The sequence below is a fragment of the Coregonus lavaretus genome (assembly GCF_964263955.1).
Source record: "Coregonus lavaretus genome assembly, chromosome: 27".
NCBI classification, from domain to species: Eukaryota; Metazoa; Chordata; class Actinopteri; order Salmoniformes; family Salmonidae; genus Coregonus; species Coregonus lavaretus.
This window is the reverse complement of record NC_140014.1, coordinates 21,418,555-21,440,386: the sequence shown is the minus strand read 5'-3', so window position 1 is coordinate 21,440,386 and position 21,832 is coordinate 21,418,555. Positions and strand designations below refer to the sequence as shown.

The 21,832-nt window shown below is 46.5% G+C and overlaps 1 protein-coding gene across 1 annotated transcript in view; it reads left to right on the top strand.

Moving 5' to 3' along the window:
- Window positions 1-21,832, top strand: part of LOC311102870 (latent-transforming growth factor beta-binding protein 2-like) — a gene marked incomplete at its 5' end in the record, with an annotated part of 178,549 nt that overhangs the window by 121,659 nt on the left and 35,058 nt on the right. The window contains 8 exons of the mRNA XM_084144321.1: window positions 4,233-4,691; window positions 5,389-5,408; window positions 5,611-5,647; window positions 6,254-6,352; window positions 7,286-7,411; window positions 8,018-8,146; window positions 8,434-8,553; window positions 8,900-9,019. Coding sequence (XP_084000447.1) covers window positions 4,233-4,691; window positions 5,389-5,408; window positions 5,611-5,647; window positions 6,254-6,352; window positions 7,286-7,411; window positions 8,018-8,146; window positions 8,434-8,553; window positions 8,900-9,019 — 1,110 coding nt within the window. The remainder of the gene's footprint in view (window positions 1-4,232; window positions 4,692-5,388; window positions 5,409-5,610; window positions 5,648-6,253; window positions 6,353-7,285; window positions 7,412-8,017; window positions 8,147-8,433; window positions 8,554-8,899; window positions 9,020-21,832) is intronic.

The following is a 21,832-nucleotide window of genomic DNA, read 5'->3' as shown; positions in this document are numbered from 1 at the left end:
AGCTCTATCTCTCTCACCCTCTCTCTAGCTATATCTCTCTCTTTCCTCTCTCTAGCTCTATCTCTCTCACCCTCTCTCTAGCTCTATCTCTCTCACCCTCTCTCTAGCTCTGTCTCTGTCACCCTCTCTCTAGCTCTATCTCTCTCTTTCCTCTCTTTAGCTCTATCTCTCTCACCCTCTCTCTAGCTATATCTCTCTCTTTCCTCTCTCTACACTCCAACCTCAATGAGCTGGTAAAATATTTCTAGTTTGATTACACTTGGTGAACATTCATTGGCTGGGTTGGATTTTAACAGCGGTACGAAATGTGTGTTGTTAGGCTGCAGATTGCGATGTTAATGAAACATGCATGCTACTCAACACAACAGTTGTTCAGGCTTCACTCACTATATTATACTGGCCTCGACAGCCCGCCAGTCATGTATTGCAGTTCAAAGATAACCCAATGTGTTTGATGTGGAATAAGAACAAAACAACAGAACCTTTATATGTCGAGACTGTATAATATTATAGTAGTGGGAGTCAATCTTGTGTTATCACACAGGCCCTTGGAGGGAAACGCTAGTAATAGTCCAGCTATGTCTCCCAAAGAAAGAGAAAATAGTCAAGCCAAATCAAACATGGGAAGTGTTGTCATCCTCTTTTTTCTTGCCGATTTTATCTTCAAAGTCAAAGAAAAGGCCATTATTTAGAGCAGTGACCGTTTTGGCAAGTGTTTCATAGAAGTTGTCATAGATCAGATATCAGAGAGCCAGACCTCCATGGTGCTCTGCCAGACTAGTGCTCTGTTCTGTGTGTAGATACAGTCCACATACAGCCTGATTACCCTGTCATCGCCAGACACTGGCTTTTGTACAGATGAAGGATCTTAATTTGAGCCAGTTTGCTACAGCAGGAAAATAATTCTGCAGCAACAGGAAATGTGAATTATAATGTGGATTATAATTAATGGAAATTTTTGTAGGGGTTGATACATTTTTCGTAAGGGAAAATCAAATCTAAAATTTCAAAGTGGAAATTACAAACTTCAGAAGCCTTGTTAAACATCAAATACACTACACGTTTTACATTTCCTGCACTGCAGGAAAGTTCTCCTGCAAAAGGGTGATCAAATGAAGATCCTACATCTGTATGGCGTGACAAGCTGTTAGAGCCATGTTGAACACAGAGCATCCAGACTCATTATTAGTTGTTTGGTAATAGGAGCACATTGACTTGCCTTCCTGTCAGACTTGGAGCTCTGATGTGGAATCAGCCACAAACCCCCATCTCCATCCGCATTAGACAGACCAGTCAGGAGACTTCATCGTATCCACGCTTCTTGCATTTACAGTTGCACCTAACCACAGTGCTCTCAGTATTGGTATCTATATTCCAGAGATTCTTTGTCCATTATAAAATTGTCATAGAGGCCTGTGTTCCAGGTCAGGCAGGGTACAATACTGTTTAACTGTAATGGATTCACCCCTGCTGAAATTTGTTGGGCTCCAACACAAAGAGATGCAGTCAACCTCCTTTTATCTCTTCAGTCAGTCCTCCACTCACTGGCACTGGCTTGCTTACTCACTCTTCTCCTGCCCAGAGTTCAAAGGTCACTTAGTATTACATGATCCTCTACTTCCCCCTTGGCACTGCCCCCCTAGCACTGCCCTGAGCCTGTGTCTGTAACTAGGGATGTGACAAATGAAAAAATAAATAAATGTTTAAACATATTTTTTTTATTTGTTTAAATGCTAAGGAAAAAATGTACAATTGCATGTGAATTCACAAGGCAAAATATGGTCCTGCGTATGACCGCTAGGGGGCAATGCAGTTCCATCTACCGCAGTCATGGCTACTCCGTCCATCCATCCCCGGGTCTCACAGTGCGTTCCTTTCAGATGGTTAAGCATTGCACCTGTAATACAATTACTGAACGTTTGCATTTAACCACCCTCTCATTTACCTTCTCAAAGTATTGCCATACAGGACTTCGCTGCTGTCGCTTGCCTTTCTCTGCCATTTTTCCAACTGTTAACGATTATGACGTAGTGGTGGAGAGTCAACTCCAAATGGAATGCTGTATCTCGCAATTTCTTGGCTTGCATATGTCTCGCAACATCATTAAAGCTGGGCCCTATCATCAATGAATAGGCTAGGATATTCTAAGGGGGGCAGGCAGAAAGAACTGCATATGTCTTGGTAATACAGTGGGGGAAAAAAGTATTTAGTCAGCCACCAATTGTGCAAGTTCTCCCACTTAAAAATATGAGAGAGGCCTGTAATTTTCATCATAGGTACACGTCAACTATGACAGACAAAATGAGGAAAAACATCCTTAAAATCACATTGTAGGATTTTTTATGAATTTATTTGCAAATTATGGTGGAAAATAAGTATTTGGTCAATAACAAAAGTTTCTCAATACTTTGTTATATACCCTTTGTTGGCAATGACACAGGTCAAACGTTTTCTGTAAGTCTTCACAAGGTTTTCACACACTGTTGCTGGTATTTTGGCCCATTCCTCCATGCAGATCTCGTGATGTTTTGGGGCTGTCGCTGGGCAACACAGACTTTCAACTCCCTCCAAAGATTTTCTATGGGGTTGAGATCTGGAGACTGGCTAGGCCACTCCAGGACCTTGAAATGCTTCTTACGAAGCCAATCCTTCGTTGCCCGGGCGGTGTGTTTGGGATCATTGTCATGCTGAAAGACCCAGCCACGTTTCATCTTCAATGCCCTTGCTGATGGAAGGAGGTTTTCACTCAAAATCTCACGATACATGGCCCCATTCATTCTTTCCTTTACATGAATCAGTCGTCCTGGTCCCTTTGCAGAAAAACAGCCCCAAAGCATGATGTTTCCACCCCCATGCTTCACAGTAGGTATGGTGTTCTTTGGATGCAACTCAGCATTCTTTGTCCTCCAAACACGACGAGTTGAGTTTTTACCAAAAAGTTCTATTTTGGTTTCATCTGACCATACGACATTCTCCCAATCCTCTTCTGGATCATCCAAATGCACTCTAGCAAACTTCAGACGGGCCTGGACATGTACTGGCTTAAGCAGGGGGACACGTCTGGCACTGCAGGATTTGCGTCCCTGGCGGCGTAGTGTGTTACTAATGGTAGGCTTTGTTACTTTGGTCCCAGCTCTCTGCAGGTCATTCACTAGGTCCCCCGTGTGGTTCTGGGATTTCTGCTCACCGTTCTTGTGATCATTTTGACCCCACGGGGTGAGATCTTGCGTGGAGCCCCAGATCGAGGGAGATTATCAGTCTTCCATTTCCTAATAATTGCTCCCACAGTTGATTTCTTCAAACCAAGCTGCTTACCTATTGCAGATTCAGTCTTCCCAGCCTGGTGCAGGTCTACAATTTTGTTTCTGGTGTCCTTTGACAGCTCTTTGGTCTTGGCCATAGTGGAGTTTGGAGTGTGACTGTTTGAGGTTGTGGACAGGTGTCTTTTATACTGATAACAAGTTCAAACAGGTGCCGTTAATACAGGTAACGAGTGGAGGACAGAGGAGTCTCTTAAAGAAGAAGTTACAGGTCTGTGAGAGCCAGAAATCTTATTTTCCACCATAATTTGTAAATAAATTCATTAAAAATCCTACAATGTGATTTTCTGGAGAAAAGAAATCTCAATTTGTCTGTCATAGTTGACGTGTACCTATGATGAAAATTACAGGCCTCTCTCATCTTTTTAAGTGGGAGAACTTGCACAATTGGTTGCTGACTAAATACTTTTTTCCCCACTGTATGTATCTAGCATATTTACCAAAATAGCCTAAAGTTCACCTCTTCCTCTCTGGTTTGATTTAAATTACACAACTTTCCCCAGGCCTTTATAGCCTATCGTCTAGTTAGACTTTAACATGGAAAATAATATGTTTTGTGATAACTGCACTGGGAAAAATACATCGTTTTTCAGTTAGGTATTTTTTCTAAACGTTAACGATCCCAATTTCATTTAAACGTTCACACCCCTCTGACACATCTAAAACTCCTCTGTGATAGCCTCTCTGACGGCTGTCACTGCCCTGGCAGCTCCCTCCCTGACCATGGCTGAATCCCAATACCCTTCACAGAGGAGAGACCACAGTATGGCATGCTGTACATAATGGTATTACATGGATGGCTTTTGGTATTGCTGCGAACACCAGACAGAAATGTTAGCTCAGGAGCCCAAGGGGGGAATATGGCCTTATGATGTTTTCTATGGTTCTTTATTTGCCCCTGTACGCCTGCAGACCATTTCAAGGAGATCTGTCCCGCTGGCCACGGCTACACATACTCGCGCTCCGACGTGCAGATCTCCCTGAGACAGCTGGAGGAAGAGGAGCTGAGGAGGACAGGCATTTCCTGGGAGGCCCAGGACCCTAGCCACACCCAACAGCCCCAGCAGCCAGCTCAGCCCCCACAGCAGCTGCCCCACATCCCACAGACCCCACAGATCCCACAGTACCCTTACCACCATCAACCACAACACCCACAACACCCACAGGAGATACTCCACCACCCCCAGACCCCACAGTACCCTCTTCAATCCCACACGCCCCACCATCCACAACACCCCCAAGAGCTCCCCCAGTACCCCCAGATGCCCCAGATCCCCCAGTACCCTCACACCCCCCAACAACCACAACACCCTCTCCATCCAGACTCAGACATCCAACATCCAGCTGGGGAGACCCCCAGCCAGCCTCAAGGTGAGAACAATAATATTGTTATGCATACTTTATTGTGGTATTTGTGTCCAAATAAGGTAGCCAGTCGACCAATAATAATATTATTTTTTACAACATACTGTACTAAAATGGATCTAAAGTTACGAGGTTACACAATGGAAACCATGTTAGTAGACAAGGATAAAGTAGCTATTTACACAGACGAAAACATCAACAGGATGTTTTTATCTCCACAAATAACGGGTTTATCCTCATCTACTAAATATCAAACAGTGTTTGCTTCCCCTATCTGTCAGAATACACCTCCCTTAAGCATTTGAGCAGAGCACTTAATCCACACAGGTCAAACATCTGCAACCTCTGGATCTTCTGTTAAACATTCTTGTGATTTACAGTTTTGAGATAATTTATCGGCATGGCCCGAGCAAAATGATTTATGTAAGGAGACCATAAATATTTAGGGATAGTGTCTTCATGATCTGAGATATCTGTTTCTAATTTTTCTATGGCTGTATAGTACATTATTGTACGTTATAGTCTAGGTCTTCTCCCTGGCTTAAGGGATGAGTTTTATTGGAAACAAAGACTTTAAGATGGCGTCTAAACAGTAAAACGCCCGATGAGAACATGGATTGATATCTCAATGATAATGCGTGATAATGCTAACCGAATGTCAGCTTTCTCTACTGATAAAACGGACGCTTCTCTCTCCTAACAGATGTGGAAATATTGAACCCGGTGAGTTCCTCTTCTCTCAGAAAAAAATATGTGCTTTTGAAATGTTTATTTTAGAAAAAATCACAGCATCTTAGCTTTAAGACTCATATGGTATTAAGTCATTGCACACGATATAAAAAACACATTGATGGTAAAAACTGTCAGAAGAGAGAAACACATTTTGTTATAACCAAATTCTAACCTATTATTGCTTATTCCACAGCCTCCTGTTGTGACCTACTCCCCGTTGAAGTACCCAGGTAATGTATCTCAATCCCAGTTCATCAAAGAACCTTGTCACAATGGTGTCTGTTCATATTCATAACTCAGAATCACAGTTTCAGCCTGTAATTTACTGGGGTGTTTTTACACAGTGATCCTACACCTCATGGTGCATTGATAAAGCCAATGAGAGCGCCAGAGAAAACAGAGATTTATCAAGTAGTCAGGATCCATTTTCTATAAATTGCTCACACACAGCACAAAGCAGAGGCAGCCTGCCCCGAGACATCCCTGCCAATGAAAACATTGACAAAGTCTGTAGGTTGAGTCAATCTATGAGTCCAGCTGATTGATGTCTGTTATCTGTTTTTAGCAAGCAGAAAGGGCATATTTTATTTTATTTTAACTGCCATGCTACCGTAGGAGGACTGTAGGAGTGATTGTCATGCCATTACTGGTTGGAAAAGCAGATACTATATCAGTCAGGGGAAAGTAGCAGCAGCCAAGGCTGTTGGATATCCAGTCTGCTCTCCAAATTGGCCCATTGACACGTTGACACCTCGCTCTCTCTTTCTATCTCACTCTCTGTCTTTCTTCTCTGTCTCTCACCCCCCTCTCTCGTCCCCCAACTCTGTCTCTAGTAGATGTGGTAGAGAAAGTGACTCCTGACTCTCCCATCAACCTGGGGCCTGAATCTGAGGGCCAGGACACAGCCTCCATCAATGTGGCCACTCAGGTCACAGGTGAGAGGCATGGTCACAATACACTTCATGGGCTCCACTGCACTGGCCACTGTGCCTCGACATCCACTGATGCTAGATGAACAGTACATTAGAAGATACAGATTTAGTTTGATTTAATGGGGTGACAAGCTTTGGTAATTCAATTAATTGGAACAGTCTACTCATAATGCTCCCCAATAACTATTTAAATGTAGAATTGCAAGTAAACTTTATGCTTTCTAGATACAAATGGGATTTCTTAGTTCATTTGTGAGTTATGAATGTCCAACAGGCCGGTTTGATAGATATTTCTTAGGGTTGACCCGTAGTTTAGCAAGGGGAAGCAGAGGATGTGTTGTCCTCTTAATGGACCCTCTCCCGCAAGCCAACTTGGCTTCAGGCTTCCGAGCAGCACAGAGGGTGAGAGGGCGAGAAACCAGAGAGAGTGTGCCTTTTGGAAGAGGAAACTGTCTGGACTGGACAGACGCCAGGCCTGCATGAAAAGAAGAGAGAGAAGACTGTGTGTTTGTGACTCGCGGTCATTCTATGGAGATGGTCAGAGCTCTGAGCCAAACCCAGCAGCCCACCCTCAGCTCATGTTTACAAGAACCACTTTGGACTGAAACAAACAACTGACTAGTCCAATGACAGGCTTAACAGTGCATGGACCCTCCCTGTTGTCCTGACCCTTAGTGAGCGCCCCCAGCCACCTGTTAGAACACTACAGCGCAGTAAAACATGTCCTCCCATCCATGGCTCCATAAAACAGCCTGCACGTTTCCATGGAGAATAACATCTGGTGGATGAGTAAACCTTCTTTGGAGTAGATAGTGTTTAAGAAGAGTTGCGTGGAAAGGGCAACCTAATAGGATAGGATGAACACGGCATGTCTATTGGTATTGGTATTGTATTGAATGTTCACACAGGTAAGTCAGTGTCAGTATCTCCTTACAGATATTGACAAGTGCTCCATCACTCCAACCATATGTGGCCATGGGCTGTGCGTGCCAGTGCAGACAGGCTACACCTGCTACTGTGACCCTGGCTACAAGCTGAGCGCACTCCAGACCAACTGCATCGGTAAGATGGGAATATGCGGGTGGGCAAAGGGGGCTTCTCCGGGAGTTCTGTCAGCTCTCCATATCATTGTCTCAACACAAGCTTCACAGTTCACACCACATACGATACAAGCACAGAGGCCTTGAGAAATCAAGAGCCAAGTGAAAGCGATCCCTGTGTTTATGTTGACTCGTTATGCGACGCCTGACAACAAGGTCGGAGCGATCCAGAGAGCTGCCATGGAGCTGTGATCCGTTACCTCACTCTGCAGTCGCCATCCAAACCCTGCTCTGGCCCGTCACTGAGGAATGCCTGCACTCCACTCTGCGCTGTGGAGGGGCTCCAGAGTGAAGGGTTGGAAAGTACAAGGTCTCCAGTGGTGAAATGAAACTGAAATGGAACACTCTGGACTCTCTCCCCCCTCTTTCCTTCTATCTATATCTACCTCTCTCTCTTTCTTTGTTTCTTTCTGTCTCTCCTCCCTTCTCTCTCTCTCTCTCTCTCTCTCTCTTTCTTTGTTTCTTTCTGTCTCTCCTCCCTTCTCTCTCTCTCTCTCTCTCTCTCTCTCTCTCTCTCTTTCTCTCTGTCTGTCTGTCTCCCTCCCTCCTTCCCTCTCTCTCTCTCCAGATGTGAATGAGTGTGAGGGGGACCCTTGTGGAGGGAAGGGCCGTTGTGTGAACACCTTCGGCTCCTACACCTGCCACTGCTACAGCGGCTACAGCCAGGTCATCACCCAGAACAGGAAGTTCTGCCAGGGTGAGATGGGGCAAAGCATGCTGGGGGCTGTAGTTTTAGGAAGGGATGTTCACAACAGTGATGTTCTCACTGCTCACATAAAAACTGTACTAGCTGGTGCTCTCACACGAGAATACTAGCTAAAGCCCTCCCCAGAGAGAACAAAATGTTTCATCATTTTCAAACAGTCTTTTATGTTGTATTTCAAGGCCATTTAAGGCCAATGTTTCTCTAATGAGCCAGATTCATAGAACAATAGCCACCCTTTGTTACTTCCGTCTCTGACTTGTTCTGGGGATTCTGTGCAGATATAAATGAGTGTGACATGGCCAACAAGTGCCAGGATGGTGACTGTGTCAACACGGAGGGATCTTATACCTGTGAATGCAAGAGTGGCTACGCCAAGTCCTGGAAAGGGCAGTGTGAAGGTGAATCCAGCACAGAGACAGACAACCTTAACACTCTGAACTTACAGAACATCACAATGCTGGCCATGGGTGTTTATTGGCTGCACTGGGTTCATATCCAATCCAGCCACAGAACAGGCATTGTTGTATTTTCCTCAGCTCTGAGCCAGGGGAAAAACAAAGTGGAGACTTTAAATAGGAGGCAATACCAGAGGGAGGATATGGGCATGATTATTGGTGTGTGTGTGTGTGTGTGCGTGTGCGTGCATGCGAGTGCCCGTGTAAATGCAGAGACTGGATCCAGGCTTATCTTAATGGTATTTCCTCAACTCCACTCTCCCCTCTCCCTCCCATGTTCCCTGGCCAGACGTAGATGAGTGCCGGGACCCAAGCTCGTGCCCCAGTGGAAGGTGTGTCAACTCCCCAGGCTCCTTCCACTGCCAGGCCTGTGGCCCTGGGTTCAGGGCTGCCAGCGGGAGATGTCTGGGTAAGATGGGCCTCCAGGGGCCATGCCTGGAAATGAGCTGAGTTTCCCTCTTAAACTTCATTATGATTTGATAATATTCCCTCAGCCTGCCTGGCACACTTTACGTAAGCAAAGCTTGCTGTTGGCAACACCAGAAATGACCAATAAGACGTCATCAGTGCTACAGTGAATGGTCTTAAGGACGTGTTGACAGGCCTGATACTCTACAGTCTGCCACCAAATTGGACTGGCTGAATTATATTTTTCACTTGTGGCTTTGCTCAAAGGGCTGGAGTCATTAAGGATTGTAGAAAACGTATTTCATGCTGTAATCCTCTTTTCAAAGGGGTTAATATTGGATGGTTTATGTGCAGGGGACTACCACAGCACCCCAACCACAGTGCTAGCAGGAGAGGCCTGGTGGGGCTTGAGTGATGGCTCTCTAATAGCTTGGGCTGTGAGTTAGTGACTCCTAGGCTAGGTCCTCCACTCCCTCACTCTTTAACCTTCCAGTTTCTCCATAGTTTTGGTAAAATCTGCCCCTCCCCACCTATCCCTAGCCCCCAGGGTCCCAGTAGACCTCCGGAGCTGGTGAACGGAATGAGCAGCAGTACCGGGGGGATCCGTGACAGGGCGTCACCTCACATAGAGGTGAGACAGGGCGTCCGCCTTCACGTTCCTCGAGCCTGGCCTATAGGAAAGCGTGAATTGGAACCTGGCGAAGAATAGAACCCACCTGGCCTGTATCGTGTTTAGCCTCTTTGCTGCCCTGATGTACTCCAGGTTGTGGTGGTCCGACCACACCAGGAAAGGGTGTTTGGACCCCTCCAGCCAGTGCCTCCATGCCTTCAGGGCCTTCTTCACCGCCAAGAGTTCCCGGTCCCCTACGTCGTAGTTCCTCTGGGCGGGGCTCAGCTACTTGGAGTAGAAGGCGCAGGGCTGCAGTTTTGGAGGGGTTCCAGTGCGCTGGGACAGCACTGCCCCGACTCCTACTTCGGAGACATCCACCTCGACGATGAAGGGGAGTGAGGGGTCGGAATGTGCCAGCACGGGAGCAGTGGTGAAGCATGCCTTCAGCGTCTCGTACGCCCTCTCCGCCTCCACCGTCCAACGAAGCAGCTGGGGACCTCCTCTCAGCAGGGAGGTAAGAGGCGCGACCACCGTGCTGAAGCCCCAGATGAACCTCCGGAAATAGTTGGCGAACCCCAGGAATCGCTGGACTGCTTTCACAGAGTTGGGGATGGGCCATGACCTGACTGCGCTGACGCGTTGCTCCTCCATCTCCACTCCCTCTGTGGATATGAGGTAGCCCAAGAAGGACACGGACCGCTGGAAAAACAAAAACATTTCTGGTTTAACATAGAGATTATGCTCCAATAGTCTTCCCAACACAGACCTGACTAACGAGACATGCTGGGCTCGCTCAGCAGAATAGACCAAAATGTTGTCTATATAAACCACTATACCCCGTCCCAGCATGTCCCGAAACACTTCGTTAATAAAGGCCTGGAAGACTGAAGGAGCATTTGACAGGCCCCGTGGTCGTGGAAAAGGCTGTTTTCCATTCGTCGCCTGCACGAATACGCACCAGATTGTAGGTGCTCCTCAAGTCCAGTTTCGTGAAGTACAGCGCCCCGTGCATTTGTTCGATGATGGTTGGGATGAGGGGTAAAGGATAGCTGAAGTTGACGGTGGCTTTGTTCAGTGTTCGATAATCAATGCAGAGGCGCAGTCCCCCATCTTTTTCTTAACAAAAAATAAGCTTGAGGAGGCTGGTGACGTAGAGGGGCGGATAAAACCCTGCTGGAGGCTCTCCTGTCCTGTACGTAGGTCTCCATGATCTCGGTCTCCTCTTAGGAGAGGGGATAGACGTGTCCTCTCGGGAGGACTGCGTCAGACAGCAGGTAAATGGCACAGTCCCAGGGGCGATGAGGAGGCAGGCGTGTAGCCTGGGTCTTAGAGAAAACTTTGTCCAGATCCTGGTATTCCTCTGGTAAATCCACTTGAGTGGTGTGGTCCGGACTTTCCACCGTAGTGGTGTTGACAGACACTGCAACACACCTCCCCTGACACTCCTTCGACCAACCCAGCAGTCTCCTCTCAGACCAGGAAATAACAGGGTTATGCCAACTCAACCAGGGGAGACTTAAAACAACGGGGTGCGTGGGGGTGTCTGTAATCAAAAGGGTGATCTGTTCTAAATGAGTGTCATGGGTCAGCAGAGAAACGGGAACAGTAATGTGATGTACGAGCCCTGTCGCTATTGGACGATTATCCAGGGCTCGAACCGGAATGGGTGACTCTAGGGGAACCAAAGGAATGCGTAATGCAGTGGCCAGTGCGTTATCTAAAATATTCATGGCAGCTCCGGAATCAATCAGAGCTAACGGGAGTGAGGGGCTAGGGTATTCGGGGAATTTAATGGAAAAACACACTGGTTGAGTTGACAGAAAAGGAGAGGAGATATTGCATCCTACCTGGATTGGAGCAGGGGAATTCCCTGGCTCCAATCCAGGTCGGGAGAAATGACTTCTTTCTCCACCATAGGAGCAGAGGCCCAGATTCCTCCTTCTCCTACACCCTGCCTCGGGAAAACATGCAGAGCCCACCTCCATCGGCTCTGGCCATGGAGCAGGTGTAGCCATGGGCTCCGGATTCCGCGCAGGTTTTCGTCAGGACCACAGGAGGTTGTCCAACCGGATCGCCATGCTGATGAGCTGGTCGAGTGACAGGTTGTCATCACGGCAGGCTAACTCCATCTGTACCTCCTCCTGCAGTCCACTGCGGAAAACGGTGACCAGAGCCGACTCGTTCCATCCGGTGGAGGCCGCGATGGTCCGGAACTCCAGGGCGAACTCCGAGGCGGTCCTAGATCCCTGGCGTAGTCAGAGTAGACGCTCACCCCCCTCTCAGCCCTCCACAGGATGATCAAACACCGAGCGGAAGAGGAGGGTGAAGTGCTCGTAGGACTCGACTTCAGGTCCGCCCGTCTCCCAGACCGCGGCACCCCAGTCCAGGGTCCGTCCGGTCAGTGCCGAGATGACTGTGGCAACCCTGTCTCTCCCAGAGACAGCCTCGGAGTAGCGAGCGAGGTACAGGTCGCGTTGCAGAAGGAATCACTTGCATCTCGCTGGCGCGCCGTCAAAGCGCTCCGGGAGGAACAGGGGTATTCCGCGGACCAGCTCAGATGGGATGGAGGCAGGTATTGGTGGTGCGGGGGCTGGTGCCAGAACCGGTGCTGGAGACTGGAGGGACTGCACTTTCCCCTCCAACCACAGGATGGTTGCCACACGCTGTCCATGGCGCTGCCGAGTCTGGAGAGACAGTCCTCGTGATGCTGGACTGTCTCTACGATGGTTACCAGCTCTGCCTTTTAATGGGTAGATTATTCTGTCACGTCATATAATGATTAGAAGACAGGCGCAGGAATACATATTAGTTTTTTTTATTACTCCACCTAACACAAGGTACTCATGAAAACGACGGGATGAAAGCCCAAAACAAACACGTATATATATAACACAGGGCTGTAACCCAAACAAAAGAGCGAGGTGTAAACCTCTAAACAATTCACAGGACGAGACCCGTAATAACAAGAGCACAATACATGGTAGTCAAATCAAATCAAATCAAATTGTATTGGTCACATGCGCCGAATACAACAGGTGCAGACATTACAGTGAAATGCTTACTTACAGCCCTTAACCAACAGTGCATTTATTTTAAACAAAAAAAAGTAAGAATAAAACAACAACAAAAAAAGTGTTGAGAAAAAAAGAGCAGAAGTAAAATAAAGTGACAGTAGGGAGGCTATATATACAGGGGGGTACCGTTGCAGAGTCAATGTGCGGGGGCACCGGCTAGTTGAGGTAGTTGAGGTAATATGTACATGTGGGTAGAGTTAAAGTGACTATGCATAAATACTTAACAGAGTAGCAGAAGCGTAAAAAGGATGGGGTGGGGGGGCAGTGCAAATAGTCCGGGTAGCCATGATTAGCTGTTCAGGAGTCTTATGGCTTGGGGGTAGAAGCTGTTGAGAAGTCTTTTGGACCTAGACTTGGCACTCCGGTACCGCTTGCCGTGCGGTAGCAGAGAGAACAGTCTATGACTAGGGTGGCTGGAGTCTTTGACAATTTTGAGGGCCTTCCTCTGACACCGCCTGGTATAGAGGTCCTGGATGGCAGGAAGCTTTGCCCCAGTGATGTACTGGGCCGTACGCACTACCCTCTGTAGTGCCTTGCGGTCAGAGGCCAAGCAGTTGCCATACCAGGCGGTGATGCAACCAGTCAGGATGCTCTCGATGGTGCAGCTGTAGAATTTTTTGAGGATCTGAGGACCCATGCCAAATCTTTTTAGTCTCCTGAGGGGGAATAGGCTTTGTCGTGCCCTCTTCACGACTGTCTTGGTGTGTTTGGACCATGATAGTTCGTTGGTGATGTGGACACCAAGGAACTTGAAGCTCTCAACCTGTTCCACTACAGCCCCGTCGATGAGAATGGGGGCGTGCTCAGTCCTCTTTTTTTTCCTGTAGTCCACAATCATCTCCTTTGTCTTGGTCACGTTGAGGGAGAGGTTGTTGTCCTGGCACCACACGGCCAGATCTCTGACCTCCTCCCTATAGGCTGTCTCATCGTTGTCGGTGATCAGGCCTACCACTGTTGTGTCGTCGGCAAACTTAATGATGGTGTTGGAGTCGTGCCTGGCCATGCAGTCATGGGTGAACAGAGAGTACAGGAGAGGACTGAGCACGCACCCCTGAGGGGCCCCCGTGTTGAGGATCAGTGTGGCAGATGTGTTGTTACCTACCCTTACCACCTGGGGGCGGCCCGTCAGGAAGTCCAGGATCCAGTTGCAGAGGGAGGTGTTTAGTCCCAGGATCCTTAGCTTAGTGATGAGCTTAGAGGGCACTATGGTGTTGAATGCTGAGCTGTAGTCAATGAATATCATTCTCACGTAGGTGTTCCTCTTGTCCAGGTGGGAAAGGGCAGTGTGGAGTGCGATAGAGATTGCATCATCTGTGGATCTGTTGGGGCGGTATGCAAATTGGAGTGGGTCTAGGGTTTCTGGGATTATGCTGTTGATGTGAGCCATGACCAGTCTTTCAAAGCACTTCATGGCTACAGACGTCAGTGCTACGGGTCGGTAGTCATTTAGGCAGGTTATCTTAGAGTTCTTGGGCACGGGGACTATGGTGGTCTGCTTGAAACATGTTGGTATTACAGACTCAGTCAGGGACATGTTGAAAATGTCAGTGAAGACACTTGCCAGTTGGTCAGCACATGCTCGGAGTACACGTCCTGGTAATCCGTCTGGCCCTGCGGCCTTGTGAATGTTGACCTGCTTAAAAGTCTTACTCACATCGGCTACGGAGAGCGTGATCACATAGTCATCCGGAACAGCTGGTGCTCTCATGCATGCTTCAGTGTTGCTTGCCTCGAAGCGAGCATAGAAGTGGTTTAGCTCGTCTGGTAGGCTTGTGTCACTGGGCAGCTCGCGGCTGTGCTTCCCTTTGTAGTCTGTAATAGTTTTCAAGCCCTGCCACATCCGACGAGCGTCAGAGCCAGTGTAGTATGATTCAATCTTAGACCTGTATTGACTCTTTGCCTGTTTGATGGTTCGTCGGAGGTCATAGCGGGATTTCTTATAAGCGTCCGGGTTAGAGTTCCGTTCCTTGAAAGCGGCAGCTCTACCCTTTAGCTCAGTGCGGATGTTTCCTGTAATCCATGGCTTCTGGTTGGGGTATGTACGTACGGTCACTGTGGGGACGACATCATCGATGCACTTATTGATGAAGCCAGTGACTGATGTGGTGTACTCCTCAATGCTGTCTGAAGAATCCCGGAACATGTTCCAGTCTGTGCTAGCAAAACAGTCCTGTAGCTTAGCATCTGCGTCATCTGACCACTTTTTTATTAACCGAATCACTGGTGCTTCAGTTTTTGCTTATAAGCAGGAATCAGGAGGATAGAGTTATGGTCAGATTTGCCAAATGGAGGGCGAGGGAGAGCTTTGTATGCGTCTCTGTGTGTGGAGTAAAGGTGGTCTAGAGTTTTTTTCCCTCTGGTTGCACATTTAACATGCTGGTAGAAATTAGGTAGAACGGATTTAAGTTTCCCTGCATTAAAGTCCCCGGCCACTAGGAGCGCTGCATCTGGATGAGCGTTTTCCTGTTGATTAATGGCCTTGTACAACTCATTCAGTGCAATCTTAATGCCAGCATTGGTTTGTGGTGGTAAATAGACAGCTATGAAAAATATAGATGAAAACTCTCTTGGTAAATAGTGTGGTCTACAGCTTATCATAAGATACTCTACCTCAGGCGAGCAAAACCTCGAGACTTCCTTAGTATTTGATTTTGTGCACCAGCTGTTGTTTACAAATATACACAGACCGCCACCCCTTGTCTTACCAGAGTCAGCCGTTCTGTCCTGCCGATGTAGCGTATAGCCTGCTAGCTGAATGTTATAATTGTCGTTCAGCCACGACTCCGTGAAACATAAGATATTACAGTTTTTAATGTCCCGTTGGTAGGATAACCGTAATCTTAAATCGTCCATTTTATTCTCAAAAGCTTGAACGTTGGCTAATAGGATTGATGGAAGAGGCAGTTTACTCGCTCGCCGTCGGATCCTTACAAGGCACCTGGATCTGCGTCCGCGATATCTCCGTCTCTTCCTCACGCGAATGACGGGGATTTGGGCCTTGTCGGTGTCTGTATGATATCCTTCGCGGCCGCCTCGTTGAAGAAAAAATCTTCGTCCAATGCGAGGTGAGTAATCGCTGTCCTGATATCCAGAAGCTCTTTTTGGTTATAAGAGACGATGGCAGAAACATTATGTACAAAATAAATTACAAATAACGCGGAAAAACACACATAATAGTACAATTGGTTAGAGGGTTGGTTAGAGGGCTGTAAAACGGCAGCCATCTTCTCCGGCGCTGTTTAGGTCCTAAGTCACGGGACCAACAGACGTGGGACAATAATCGACAAGGACAATGGGGAAACGAGGGCACATATATACACCTACTAATCAGGGGGAATGGGAACCAGGTGTGCGTAATGAGACAAGACAGTCTGGGGTTGGTGGTAATGAACCAGGTCAGTGATGCCTAGAAGGCAGATGACGTAGACCTCCGGAGCTGGTGAACGGAATGAGCAGCAGTACCGAGGGGATCCGTGACAGTGACAAGGTAGGGGTGGTAAAAGACCAAGTCCATATTATGGCAAGAACAGCTCAAATAAGCAAAGAGAAACGACAGTCCATCATTACTTTAAGACATGAAGGTCAGTCAATACGGAACATTTCAAGAACTTTAAAAGTTTCTTCAAGTGCAGTCGCAAAAACCATCAAGCGCTATGATGAAACTTGTTCTCATGAGGACCGCCACAGGAAAGGAAGACCCGAGTTACATCTGATGCAGAGGATAAATTCACTAGAATAACTGCACCTCAGATTGCAGCCCAAATAAATGCTTCACAGAGTTCATTTAACAGACACATCTCAACATCAACTGTTCAGAGGAGACTGCGTGAATCAGGCCTTCATGGTCAAATTGCTGCAAAGAACCCACTACTAAAGGACACCAATAAGAAGAAGAGACTTGCTTGGGCCAAGAAACACGAGCAATGGATATTAGACCGGTGGAAATCCTTTGGTCTGAGGTGCAGCTAACAAGTGCTCAGCATATGTGGGAACTCCTTCAAGACTGTTGGAAAAGCATTCCAGGTGAAGCTGGTTGAGAGAATGCCAAGAGTGTGCAAAGCTGTCATCAAGGCAATGGATGGCTACTTTGAAGAATCTAAAATCTAAAATATATTTTGATTTGTTAACACTTTTTTGGTTACTACATGATTCCATATGTGTTATTTCATAGTTGTGATGTCTTCACTATTATTCTACAATGTAGAAAATAGTAAAAATAAAGAAAAACCCTTGAATTAGTAATGAGTAGGTGTGTCCAAACTTTTGACTGGTACTGTATATGGAAACTGTTGAGTGCCCAAAATAAGGGGTTACATGTGATCTTTCTTATATCTCTTAGATATAGGACAGACACTTCAGAACAAACTAATTTTTTATTTTTTGGGGGGGACTATCTGTTGTTTCATATAGTGAATCTGTTATTCAATGCGTTGGAATTTGCTAATAGCAGTAAGGCCAAATAAAAATGTTCATCAAATATTTATATATACAAATAAAAGATACTTCAAGGGGTCTTAAAATTGTAAATGAAATAGCTACAGTTGAAGTCGGAAGTTTACATACACCTTTGCCAAATACACTGCTCAAAAAAATAAAGGGAACACTTAAACAACACAATGTAACTCCAAGTCAATCACACTTCTGTGAAATCAAACTGTCCACTTAGGAAGCAACACTGATTGACAATAAATTTCACTTGCTGTTGTGCAAATGGAATAGACAACAGGTGGAAATTATAGGCAATTAGCAAGACACCCCCAATAAAGGACTGGTTTTGCAGGTGGTGACCACAGACCACTTCTCAGTTCCTATGCTTCCTGGCTGGTGTTTTGGTCACTTTTGAATGCTGGCGGTGCTTTCACTCTAGTGGTAGCATGAGATGGAGTCTACAACCCACACAAGTGGCTCAGGTAGTGCAGCTCATCCAGGATGGCACATCAATGCGAGCTGTGGCAAGAAGGTTTGCTGTGTCTGTCAGCGTAGTGTCCAGAGCATGGAGGCGCTACCAGGAGACAGGCCAGTACATCAGGAGACGTGGAGGAGGGTGTAGGAGGGCAACAACCCAGCAGCAGGACTGCTACCTCCGCCTTTGTGCAAGGAGGAGCAGGAGGAGCACTGCCAGTGCCCTGCAAAATGACCTCCAGCAGGCCACAAATGTGCATGTGTCTGCTCAAACGGTCAGAAACAGACTCCATGAGGGTGGTATGAGGGCCCGACGTCCACAGGTGGGGGTTGTGCTTACAGCCCAACACTGTGCAGGACGTTTGGCATTTGCCAGAGAACACCAAGATTGGCAAATTCACCACTGGCGCCCTGTGCTCTTCACAGATGAAAGCAGGTTCACACTGAGCACGTGACAGACGTGACAGAGTCTGGAGACGCCGTGGAGAATGTTCTGCTGCCTGCAACATCCTCCAGCATGACCGGTTTGGCGGTGGGTCAGTCATGGTTTGGGGTGGCATTTCTTTGGGGGGCCGCACAGCCCTCCATGTGCTCGCCAGAGGTAGCCTGACTGCCATTAGGTACCGAGATGAGATCCTCAGACCCCTTGTGAGACCATATGCTGGTGCGGTTGGCCCTGGGTTCCTCCTAATGGAAGACAATGCTAGACATCATGTGGCTGGAGTGTGTCAGCAGTTCCTGCAAGAGGAAGGCATTGATGCTATGGACTGGCCCGCCCGTTCTCCAGACCTGAATCCAATTGAGCACATCTGGGAGATCATGTCTCGCTCCATCCACCAACGCCACGTTGCACCACAGACTGTCCAGGAGTTGGCGGATGCTTTAGTCCAGGTCTGGGAGGAGGTCCCTCAGGAGACCATCCGCCACCTCATCAGGAGCATGCCCAGGCGTTGTAGGGAGGTCTTACAGGCACATGGAGGCCACACACACTACTGAGCCTCATTTTGACCTGTTTTAAGGACATTACATCAAAGTTGGATCAGCCTGTAGTGTGGTTTTCCACTTTAATTTTGAGGGTGACTCCAAATCCAGACCTCCATGGGTTGATACATTTGATTTCCATTGATAATTTTTGTGTGATTTTGTTGTCAGCACATTCAACTATGTAAAGAAAAAAGTATTTCATAAGATGATTTCATTCATTCAGATCTAGGATGTGTTATTTTAGTGTTCCCTTTATTTTTTTGAGCAGTGTACATTTAAACTCTGTTTTTCACAATTCCTGACATTTAATCCTAGTCAAAATACACTGTCTTAGCTCAGTTATGATCACCACTTTATTTTAAGAATGTAAAATATCAAAATAATAGTAGAGAGAATGATGTATTTAAGCTTTTATTTCTTTCATCACATTCCCAGTGGGTCAGAAGTTTACATACACTCAATTAGTATTTGGTAGCATTGCCTTTAAATTGTTTAACTTGGGTCAAACATTTCGGGTAGCCTTCCACAAGCTTCCCACAATAAGTTGGGTGAATTTAGGCCCATTCCTCCTGACAGAGCTGGTGTAACTGAGTCAGGTTTGTAGGCCTCGTTGCTCGCACACGCTTTTTCAGTTCTGCCCACAAATGTTCTATAGGATTGAGGTCAGGGATTTGTGATGGCCACTCCAATTCCTTGACTTTGTTGTCCTTAAGCCATTTTGCCACAACTTTGGAAGTATGCTTGGGGTCATTGTCCAGTTGCGACCAAGCTTTAACATCCTGACCGATGTCTTGAGATGTTGCTTCAATATATCCACATAATTGTCCTTCCTCATGATGCCATCTATTTTGTGAAGTACACCAGTCCCTCCCGCAGCAAAGAACCCCCACAACATGATGCTGCCATCCCCGTTCTTCACGGTTGGGATGGTGATCTTCGGTTGCAAGCCATCCCCTTTTTCATCCAAACATGACAATGGTCATTATTGCCAAACAGTTCTATTTCTGTTTCATCAGACCAGAGTAAATTTCTCCAAAAAGTATGATCTTTGTCTCCATGTGCAGTTGCAAACCGTAGTCTGGCTTTTTTATGGCGGTTTTGGAGCAGTGGCTTCTTCCTTGCTAAGCGGTCTTTCAGGTTATGTCGATATAGGACTCGTTTTACTGTGGATATAGATACTTTTGTACCTGTTTCCTCCAGCATCTTCACAAGGTCCTTTGCTTCTGTTCTGGGATTGATTTGCAGTTTTCGCACCAAACTATGTTCATCTCTAGGAGACAGAACGCGTCTCCTTCCTGAGCGGTATGACGGCTGCGTGGTCCCATGGTGTTTATACTTGCGTACTATTGTTTGTACAGATGAACGTGGTACCTTCAGGCATTTGGAAATTGCTCCCAAGGATGAACCAGACTTGTCTGAGGTCTTGGCTGATTTTTTAAAAATGTCCCATGATGTCAAGCAAAGAGGCACTGAGTTTGAAGGTAGGCCTTGAAATACATCCACAGGTACACCTCCAATTGACTCAAATTATGTCAATTAGCCTATCAGAAGCTTCTAAAGCCATGACATCATTTTCTGGAATTTTCCAAGCTGTTTAAAGGCACAGTCAACTTAGTGTATATAAACTTCTGACCCACTGGAATTGTGATACAGTGAATTATAAGTGAAAAAATCTGTCTGTAAACAATTGTTGGAAAAATTACTTGCACAAAGTAGATGTCCTAAATGACTTGCCAAAAATATTGTTTGTTAACAAGAAATTTGTGGAGTGGTTGAAAAATGAGTTTTAATGACTCCAACCTAAGTGAATGTAAACTTCCGACTTCAACTGTAAATGATCCTTGGTATGACCCCCTTCCTCCGGCTTAGACAGTGCTTAGACTGTAATGGGTTAAACACATTGCCCTTGTTATTGCTGATCTTTTCATATCATCTGCTGCTGTAAAAGATTGTTTGTAATACTTCAATTTGTGAGAGTCAAAATATTTTTCCTTGGCCACAGCCTTAAACAAACAGCCTATTATTTTTGGATGGCTCAGGCCACTGCAGTGGAGCCCAGCGGGGTTACATCTTTATTACTGGGTCAGAGGGAGAGGACTGGAGTGAGGACTGAGATGTATGGAGGGGCCAAGGGGTCAATATTAACCCACTGTTTAAAGGTCCTGTCAGACAAACAGGTCCGTGGTTAGTCACCCATATAACTGCCTCTGTTACAGTATAAAACCACTACGAGGGTTTATAGGGCTTCAATACACAATGCATGACACACTAGACAAGGTATGTAGCATGCTGAAGGAGCCAACATCCCAGTGTAGCAACCCCCCTAACCTTGAGGTGTTCCTGTTACGTAAGACACTCCTGGCTGGTATTGTGACATCTTCTACTTCTTGCATCCTCCAGAAAAAAGGTTGTATATTTTAGCGTCTGAGGTGATTATTGTGTAAATGTCAAGTCCTCCCTGACTGAACTGGCCTGTGAAAGGTGAACTTAAAGTTCAGTCAGATTTTTTGGCCCATTCTATAACTTCTTCCCAATGGTTCCTATGACTGAACAAGGCTCGACCTTACCTCATGGGCTCTTTTAATACTTACATTTGATTACTTTCCCTTCAAAGAAAACACTACATAGGCTCCATTATTTTCTGCTAGTAGGTCTTTAAACAAATACAATGAATTCACTCATAGCGTTCTATATTATGATGTAGAGTATGACTAGCTGCTGAGTTGCACTTCCTCTGTAAATGAGGTGGAACAGAGGAGCTAAATAAAGTTGGTTCAAAACCCCCAGTAACAGGCTAATATCCACATGGGTGAAGGAACTCAACTAAACCAGGGACCATGTATGCAAGCAGCGAGTGTGTTCCCTATGTTTGTTTCCAGTGTTTGCCTCAGTCAATTGCCTGTAGCACAGTAGTTGGAGCCCAATTGGCTGCGTTGTGGATAAGCCTAATTGGTAGTGCGATAGAGAAAACAGCTCCAGCCCCATGTCAGGCTTATCGTAGAGGACTGAGAGATGCCAGGAGATTGCAGAAACAAAGTTTTGGGCCGTATTGACAGACGTCTGGCTAGAGACACACAAAGCCCTGCCTGTGTTCCACTGGATGTTTTCAGCGCAGTAGCCCTCTGTTTCTACTGTGTCATTCACCTCACACTAAACCTGCCCACACAACTGTGTTGAGAGAGTTCTACTCTGCCCACTCACACACTCACAGACACACAGATGCTCTCTATCACACACACGCCTG